General features: G+C 37.0%; 3 protein-coding genes across 3 annotated transcripts; all 3 read right to left on the reverse strand.

Annotated features, from left to right (window-relative positions):
- Positions 1 to 326: 326 nt before the first annotated feature.
- CBG23757 lies at positions 327 to 1,080 on the reverse strand (the record flags this gene model as incomplete). The annotated part of the gene is made up of 2 exons (XM_002647845.1): positions 327 to 820; positions 894 to 1,080. The coding sequence occupies 2 exons, from the start codon at positions 1,078 to 1,080 to the stop codon at positions 327 to 329; spliced, it is 681 nt and encodes a 226-aa protein (XP_002647891.1).
- Positions 1,081 to 3,651: 2,571 nt separating this feature from the next.
- Positions 3,652 to 3,876, reverse strand: CBG26657 (the record flags this gene model as incomplete). Its single annotated transcript, XM_045241048.1, has 2 exons — positions 3,652 to 3,694; positions 3,809 to 3,876. The coding sequence occupies 2 exons, from the start codon at positions 3,874 to 3,876 to the stop codon at positions 3,652 to 3,654; spliced, it is 111 nt and encodes a 36-aa protein (XP_045100641.1).
- Positions 3,877 to 5,715: 1,839 nt separating this feature from the next.
- Positions 5,716 to 5,838, reverse strand: CBG26658 (the record flags this gene model as incomplete). The annotated part of the gene is made up of 1 exon (XM_045241049.1): positions 5,716 to 5,838. The coding sequence occupies one exon, from the start codon at positions 5,836 to 5,838 to the stop codon at positions 5,716 to 5,718; it is 123 nt and encodes a 40-aa protein (XP_045100642.1).
- Positions 5,839 to 9,195: the final 3,357 nt, after the last annotated feature.

A 9,195-nucleotide genomic window follows, 5' to 3' on the forward strand; every position in this document is an offset into this window, starting at 1 on the left:
CCAAATTCAAAAAAAACTTTTTCTTAACATTTATTGATTAATGACATTAAAAACAACAACAATTTTCGGAACCATCGAAGAATTTTAAGTGAGTGGATATCTTCTAGCGATCTCAGCCCAAAGCTCGTAGAGCTTCGCCTCTTCGTGGTGCTTGAAGTGCCATAAAGCTTCAAACCAGTGATCATCCCATAAATCTCCTTTAAGGCCGCACTTTGGCTTGATTCTACGCTTCAAATGGCTCCAAAGCGACTCAACTCTCTGCGTATGGAGACCAGTGGCAGGGTCCACAAAATTTTGAGAATGGTTCACTGTTTTATGATCATAACCTAGCGCCGCGAGTCCGTTGATCCTCGCCAACAGTCAGTGATGACTGTTGTGCCTGGAGCAACATATGGTTGAATGATTCTTTCACACGTTGCTTGATCTCTNTTATCGACGATTTCGATAAAAACGGCACGAGTGTTATTCTGGATACCGCCTATCAACCATCCATTACGAACGATCCTTCCCACATTATACTTTCTCTTGACAATGTTTGTTTCATCGATCTGAACCGTCTCTCCAACACCTCCGATCATAATTGCGGGCTGATATAAACTCTCCGCCATGATATCCCTGAACCATTGGCACCACTGAATTACTGTCTTTTCCTCAGTTTCCAAAGTTTCTGCCAACTCTTTCATCACCATCTTTCCATTCAAATAGAGGAAGCTACACAGAAAAATCTTTTTACGGCTTCCACGTAATCCCTCAAAGAAAGTTCCCTTAAATATCCAGTTTTGCAGTTGAAACGTGAATTTCGACATGCTCGTTTGTAACACTCAAATTTCTGCTTGCAAAACGCTCCTATAAACAACTAATTCGCATGAAATAAATACTTTTAATCTACTAACCAGAGGCATTCTTTTGCTTAGAGATTTTTCTCGACTCGTGACAAGACGGACATGGATTTTCTCTCCAGAGCAAGCCTCTTTCAGCGAGATACTCATCGAATTCGTCGTCGGTTTTGTTGGCTAGCTCCGGCCAGGTTTTGATTAGGTTAAAAGACTTTAAGTCTAATATAGCCGCAACGGCAGTCATAGCGAATATTAGAATACTAGCTAATAACAGCGAATAACAGCAAAAACAGCTAATAACAGCTAGCATTTTCGAGCTACAGTAATCTAAATTTAGAGTGAGCAAGAAATTTTGTAGTTCTCGAGGACGAAGAATGATTTTAAAATTCCATTTTCAGACTTTAAAAAGGAATTTTGAACAAACGTGGATCCCAGAAAACAAAAACTTCCGAGAAATGAGCGAAAAATCGGTAAAAAATACGAAAAACCGGTAAAAAAAATGTTTTAGAAGATTTTTTTTTGTGTTTTTAGATGGGAATTTGTCTAAAAAATAGGCTTAGGCTTCTTCGCCGCTCTTTTCTACCCCAGAGACACTAAATTAGCCTCAAAAAACGAAAAACAAGTGGCCCCCCCCAACTACCTTAGCCCCCAGCATTGAGTATAAAAATTCAATTCTGAGCGAAAGAAAACGATTTTTTGGAGTGGAAGATGTTTTTGGAAAATTTTCGTAGTGCAAAATTTCCGGCGACTCCGTTTTTGGGTCAAATTCTTGGTCTTCGAGCATTTTGGGACTAGAAACTGAGCTTTTCAAGTATAATACTTGGCCACGCGTTCACTCAGCTGGTGAAATGCCATGAAAACTTCGAATTTTGGAAATTTTTAGGCCAAACGACCATTTTTAGGCCATTTGGGCCTTTTTCGAACTAAATAGTCAAATTTTCTTGGGATTTTCAGTCAAATTTTATCACAAATTGATGAAGACTTACTTGAATTAATTTTTTGTCGATCGACTCGTCCAAATTTCCAGCGAAATCGGTCGAATTGGGTGAAATTGGAAAAAAATTTCTGAATGAGAGAGTACACTCTCTCGCCGTCCGCAACTGCGCATCGCAGTGTTTACACCCAATTCGCATTTCTCAGCGCGCACCGTTTTCGGAGGCAAATTCGTCTTGACGGGGTTCAGTGATTATTTTTGATCGATTTGGACGGATTTTCGTGATAAAAATCAACAGAAATCCAAGGAGAAACACACATATAGTATGACTTTGCAGATTTTAGGGTTTTATCGACACCTCTGCTCTCCTCCGGCTCATAATTATGGCCTTTTTACTGTTTCAACGATGTCGAAACGAATTCTGACCAGAATCTGGCTGAATTCTGACGAATATACGTCTTCTCGCTATTTTCAGACCACGGTGTGGACCCGATCAATTATTCCAATGTTTTTGGCGAGATTTTATTCGGATTTTTATCGAATTTCCGTAGAAATTCATCGTCAGGCTTATAAGTATAGCCTTTTAGTGTTTCGACAGTGTCAAAACGAATTCTCACCACTATTTGGCTGAATTCTGACGTTTTTTTGTTATCTCGAATATTTACAGACCACGATGTGGACCTGATCGGAATATTTGTTATAGAATTTCAGTAGAAAATCATAGAATTTTAGACAAAAATCATTGTCAAACGAGGGATTTCTCTAGCTGTCTCTCACCTTTACACACTCACTCATCCTCTGTGACGTCTCTCGGTTTCGCACACTCTCTAGTATCTCGATTGTTTCGAAATGTTTCGAAATTGAATTTTTTGATCGATTTTCAGCGATTTTTGACGATTTTGACTGGAAATCCTGATGAAAAGCAAGGAATAGTCCTTTGTAATAGGGAGAATACATGAATAGTGGCTTCAGATGACTTTTCAGCACACTTCTCGAGATTTTTGGAACTTTTCGGCTTCATTCATCGATCGATCGGATTTTAAGACTTTCTACGGTTAAAAATTGGGTCTGTAATTTATTATCAGCAAGAAAGAAGCGGAGAGAGAAGAGGAAATCGATAAAATAGGGTCTCAACACAACAGGGAAGTGGGGCAAGCGCAGACACGCAAAGAGCTCTCGGATTCGACTGGGTTCGTGATTTTAGGCCCATTTTTTAGAAAATCAAATTTTTTGGAACTCCAACATTCACGGGACCGTCCGTCGATGCACCATGTTGACAGCGGATCCTCAGTCAGTCGAGACCGATCCTATGTCCTAACCCGAGAGTGCTCGCGCGCCTGTAGCGCGCCCTAAAAACCTGAAAGTGTGTATGAGATAAGCGGTGCAAATACAAAACAGTACACAAAGTATCATTGACCCATTTATTAGAGAGAAAAAGATGGGGCCAAGACAAACGATAAAGACAATCAAAGGGGAAATACCAGCAAGAACAGAAAAAGGGAGGAATAATGGTGTAGGGCTAAAACCTGACGGCGGAGCCGCCAGGAAACCTTGCGGACCCACGAAACTGGAGCTGGTCAAACCTCTGATAGCCAAACGTACAAAAGGGGGGAAAATCTGGAAGTAAAATTGCCTAAAAAGTCCTTGGTGCTACCGGCGGCAAAGCGGTGCCCGGACGCAAAAGATGACTGCGCGCGCGGAGAGTGCGCGGCGCCTGTCGGCTGGCGTCGCGGGTCGCCACGCGGGTGCGCCTTTAAAAGGGTAAAAGGAGTGGTAATTCAAATATGAATATTCGCATTGAATGAATGCGAGAAAGAATAATTTCACAGAATAATATCGAAAATAAGGGAAAATAGTGAATGAATAATCAAAGCAAGTAATTCAGGGCGATTTTGCGGGGAAAATCGGTAGACCCTGAGTTACTCTGCTTTCAGGTTGACAATTATCTGCGGGGAACCCGGATTTTTGTCAACATACTATGAAAAAACTTACGGTATTCCGAAATTCAACAACCTCGATATTTTAAAAATTAACTCACATGGTTTTTAAGTCACAATATTGCAAAATGATGTTTCTTGCTAAATCCGACACGTTTTCAAAACCCATTTTCTGAAAAAAAAAAAAGAGAATGAGTTCGAAAAATGAAGAAAAACGAAATTTTAAGCTGAATATTGAAATGAAATACTGTCCAAACTTATGAAATTTTTTTTTTCTACGAAATCCAAAAAAAATCTATTCAAGAATTAACAAACAAAGCGTGAGATTTAATGAGAATAGGTGGGTCTGATATCTGATGTTGAGTAATAAGAAAGTGATGAGTTTGGGCCCGATGTTTGTGTGACTGGTTGGTGCGTAGACGTTCATGACTAACAATAAAGTTAATCAAAAACTTGTTTTCAAATTTTTTCGCATTGAAAAAAAGAAGAAGAATGCTTAGAGGATGAACAGACGACAAAAATGAATCTCGAAAAAATTCACTACAAGAAAGCCGCTTCGATAAGACTATATACACAAAACCGGGAAATGGAGGCATGACAAGTACTGAAAACAAGGAAAAACACGTTCGTTTAGCAATAAATCCGTTTGATCAAAAAAGCCGTGTGATCAAATTTGGAATAATAAGAACGGTGTCTCTAGTTGTGTGATCTACGACAAAAAATATAAGTAGCCTTCGAGAAGAATAGGTCCGGCGTTAGTGTGTGAATAAATGAATGCGTTAGAGAGTTAACTAACTAAAAGCATTGAAAAAAGTTCGTAACATCAACATTTGATAGGTTCTGCTGAAAATGACCCAATTCAGAGGAAAAATGCGTGTGATCAAAACCACTTTTTCGTATGATCACATTCTGAAATAGTTGTTTGTTCGCTTGGCACTGATGTTACAAAAAAAAGAGGCTCCCGGTGAAAAGAAAGAGGTGACTGGTGGTGTTGCACCACTTCCTCTGTCAGAAAAAAAAAACAAGTCTAAGGTCCCGTTCCGGGAAATGAGAGAACCGATGATTTGGTCGGGTCTTGCTGTTTGAGTTTGATGTTAGGGGTTCTATGTGAGATCAAAAAATTAATTAAAAATGGAGGTACTTTTTTGAGAATTGTAGTTCCAAACATGCATCTGGTCGAATAAATAGAAATAAAGTTTTTGAGAAAAAATTTTTATTCAACAGAGTGAAAATAAACATATTTACAGACTTTAATTGTTGTAAGACATTTAATATGAAAAGGAAATGGAAACCCACGTCTGACACATTGTGAAAAACGTACAGCGCAACGTATAACATGTTGACTTCTTCAGTGGTAGAAAATAAACTTTGAATTCCTGAAAAAATTGTCCAGCATTTTCAAATATGTCTGAAACTTGCAGTGTAAACGAAAAGATATTTTTGGTTTTGTAGTTAACATCTTTCTTGTATAAATCCAACAAAACGAGATAAGTGGTTTTAAACTGGCGAAGCTCTTTTTTTTGATTATTTTGTTCCGATCGACTTGTTTCATAAAAAAGAACCTTGAAAAAAAGTTGCTAATACAATTTATCTTCAACTTATTCTAAATTTATTTATTCTTTGATCAAGCAAAAATACTGTCAAAGGATGACTTTGACCAACTCTTTGCAAACTTTTTCAATGGTCATATTTTAAACTGCATTTTTAAAAGACAACCAGCCTGTATGCCGCGCCTCCTGCGCTTCAAACAGCTGGAATTAACCTTTTTCTTTTACTGTTCGTCGCTTCGCGACTCACTCCTTTTTAAAGGTCACGTGAATCTATATTTTATTTTCCAGCTTTTCAAAATTTGCGGACAGAGCCACAGACAAAGAGACGCAACTTCATTTATTTATTATAAGAATGATGATTTTTTTTTTGATTTTCGTTTTCAATATTTCAGCGAAATAAATATTTTCACATTACAATGCATTAATAAAATTGGTTGGATCCCCTTTGATAGTTTGATTTAGAGTTTGGGACCTTTAAAAAATGCTTCATGTGCAAAATCTGAAGTTTTCCTCATATTTTTTATACGACTGTTCTCAAATTTTTTCTTCTTAATCATTCTTGTGTGAGTTGGGCGTTCCATGGAAAGAAGGTTTATCTATTTTGATCTAATACGGTTTCTCATTGTTTATCAGCCATGTTTCCACCTGTCTTCTTGATTTCTAACCAGCCTCGTTCTAGTGTGCTCTACCAGTTTGTTCTCGGGTGAATGTATACGATGAAAAGTAGCTAAAAACAATTGTTTCATTTTTTCAAGGAATGCAAGTTTTTTTCGAATTTTTTTGAGAATCTATCGAATTTTTATATTTTCACAAAAAAAACACATTTTCTTGTTTTATGGGGTTATTCATGTAGCGAAACTGTGTATTTCAAAACGCAATTGATATTTGAATTGTTATCTTCCCTCAAGGTTATTTTCATTCAGTTTCAGATAAGTGAGCAAAATGCTGATGTTATCGAAAGACTACAGAAATTTAGAATCTTGAGAGTGTAATTTGGTTTGTTCTAGAGAAAATTTCGCAATACGGAGGTACCGAGAAAAGTCAGAAACAACAAATGTTCTAATATTCATTTTCGTTAAACACTATAGTGTTTTTTTTTTGTTGGCGAATTCGAAAATTTTAATAAATAGAACTGTAATATTGTGCACTTGGGTCCTAGAAAGCGAGTCAGAAATCCATCTCCAGTAAATTTTTCGAAAATTCTAAATTCGCTGTCAAACTTCGTTGGCTGAGGATCAAAGTTTTAAACGACGAGCGAAAAAGCGCGCGTTGCAACCCGTTGATTTTAAAGAAATAGATCACGATCTAGATCAAACCCGCGTCCACTTTAAAATTATTACATTTGTTTGCTGGGGCGCCTTTTCTGACCCGTTTCTTAGGACCCAAGTGATTTTGGTGTTCCGAAATTGTTTAATTTGGAAGACAACAGTTTGAACTCTGGAGACTTTAACATTTTCAACTTTTGAGACTAGAATTTTCACATTCTTGAAACCCTGAAAAAATAAGAATTGCAAAAATAAAACTCAACATTTTGTTTGAAGTGTTGAAACAGGAAAGTTTTGACATTATAATTCCTCAGATTTTAAGAAACCTTCAAGAAAAAAAGTTTTTGATTGTTGTTATAATGTTTTGTTCAATTTTTTATTTTTAGTCCCTCATTTAACCGGATTTCTCATGTCTGCTTGAATTCTTATCTTTCCTACTACACTCATGTATTCTTGTTAGATGCAAAACTGATCAAACGAAAAAATTGGGCTCGCCGTGCTTAAACCACGATTTTTCCCCAGACAGATCACAGAATAAAAATATGGACAAGATAATATTTGTGCTCAAATTACAAATATATTTATCTTTGTTATACAAATGAGATTTGGACCATTATATGATCAGAAATGTTGAAGTAAGGTAGTTTCGAAATAACTTTAAATTCTGTTATTTAGATCTCAGAAAAATTACAGCACCAAAACCTAAAACATTAGTACTTTTGAATTTTTATGAATTCAAATGTTTCCTTGCTTGTAAGCTCACAATATTTTTTTCATTTCTCAAACTAATATGTTTTTATGAAACACTGATCACACGGAAATTTTTGTACCCAACATGCACGCAAAGACATCATATCTAGACAGATCACTAGGCGGAGGGAAAATAAAAAGTTTGCGCTCAAACTAGAAACGCCCTACATTCATTTCTTTGCATGTGCACCATTACATCTTTGCAAATGAAAATGTCATTACTCTTTTTATGCGCGTTCAAAGTTGATTTCCAGGAGTCATTTACTGGAAAAACGCTGTCCAAAGCTGGCATTGTTTTCCAGAGGCCTCCGCTTCAAGACCCGCCGTAAATCGACATGAATCAACAGGAAGAACACAGTCAAAACGAGTGATACAGTAATTTACTATTGCTATAAATCTGGAAAACAATCGAAGCTTTTGACAGCGTTTTTCCAGGAAATTACTTTTGGAAATCAACTTTGAACGCGGCATTAAAAAAAGATTTTGGGGACCATTATGCATCACCTAATATGTTGAAAATCTATTGTTTCTATTTGAACCTTTACAACTATATAGTTTCGAAATTCTGAAAATCTCAGGAACAATTTTTTGTCAGAACCAAAGATAACATTGTTACAGGTAAAATGCGAACGGATCCGTTTCGGTGTCCACTAGGTTTTCTATCCGTAACGGGTCCGTTACGGGCAGTTTCGCGAATCTGAGTTCGCGAACGGATTCGTTTTTTCAACATTCGCAATCGGCCAGGATACGGAGTTCGCGAACGGACCGGATACGGATGCAGCTGGAGGTCGAGAGATGGCTCCCATGCCCATTCGCGAACGGATCCGTTCCGGATGGCCGAGTTGTGAGGGACTAGCTTTCTCTTAACTCTTCCATCATATTTTTGCATCTTTTTTTTGTATTTTTAATCTATTTTTGCCGTTTTTTCCAACTTTTCTCGGCAATTGTGCCGATTTCTGTCTATCAAAATTTTCGAAAGGCGATTCTACGATGAAAAAAGGTTTGTAACACAAAGGTAATTCTTCGAAACATAGGGTTTGTTATAGGTATCACTTAACCTCTCCGTGAGCAAAAGGAAAAAAAATATTGTTTTGATGCTCACTTTGGCAGAAAGCAAGTTGCTAGCTTAAGGTAAGTGCAAACCACATTAGTTTTCGAAATAGTGACTTTTTAAATTTTCAGCGATGGACATCTACTAAACATCTACCGACTAAAACGTGGGAAATGAGACAATTTTCAAAACCCGGAAAACAAAAAATATAACTAATAGGTAAACAGTATGCTGCATTTTCGGAAAATTTCCCAATTTTTTTTTTCAGATTGCTCTGGTTCCGGTTGGTCGTTCAACAAAAAAAGGATTTTCATAGTTTCTCGAACTTTCTTGTACGTTTGATTGTTGTTTCTTATATGTTTTCTTAATAAAGTTCCGAATACTAAGTCTACAACTATCATGAAAACTCAGCAAATATTAAGAGAAACTGAAAAAGGGAGCGGCGGGGGTTTTCAAAGAATGAGTCGGAAACGGATCCGTTACGGATTCGCGTACGGTCCGTATACGATTCCTATTTCATCCGCGCGCGAATGGCGGAGAATCCGTAACGGATTGTTCGCGAATCACCTGTGGTCTCAAAAAGAAAAAATATATGAGAAAATACTCTGAAATTCTTATCTTTGAAAATATGAGATTTTTAGATTTTAAACTCCTGCACGCTCTCCCACAGAACATTTCCAAACTGCAAATTAATTTTTGATCTACAGAAAAAAAGTTTGGCGCGATCACAATTGCAGGTCTAAACCATAATTTCAGAATTTTTTATCTGATTTTGTGGAGTTCCAAGATAATTCAAATAATTCTTAAAACATAAATTAGTGGTTATTTATTTATTTATGGTCCTTTTCCGGAAGAAAAAATGTCAAAAATGG

The sequence above is a fragment of the Caenorhabditis briggsae genome (assembly GCF_000004555.2).
Source record: "Caenorhabditis briggsae AF16 supercontig from assembly CB4, cb25.NA_037, whole genome shotgun sequence".
NCBI lineage: Eukaryota > Metazoa > Nematoda > Chromadorea > Rhabditida > Rhabditidae > Caenorhabditis > Caenorhabditis briggsae.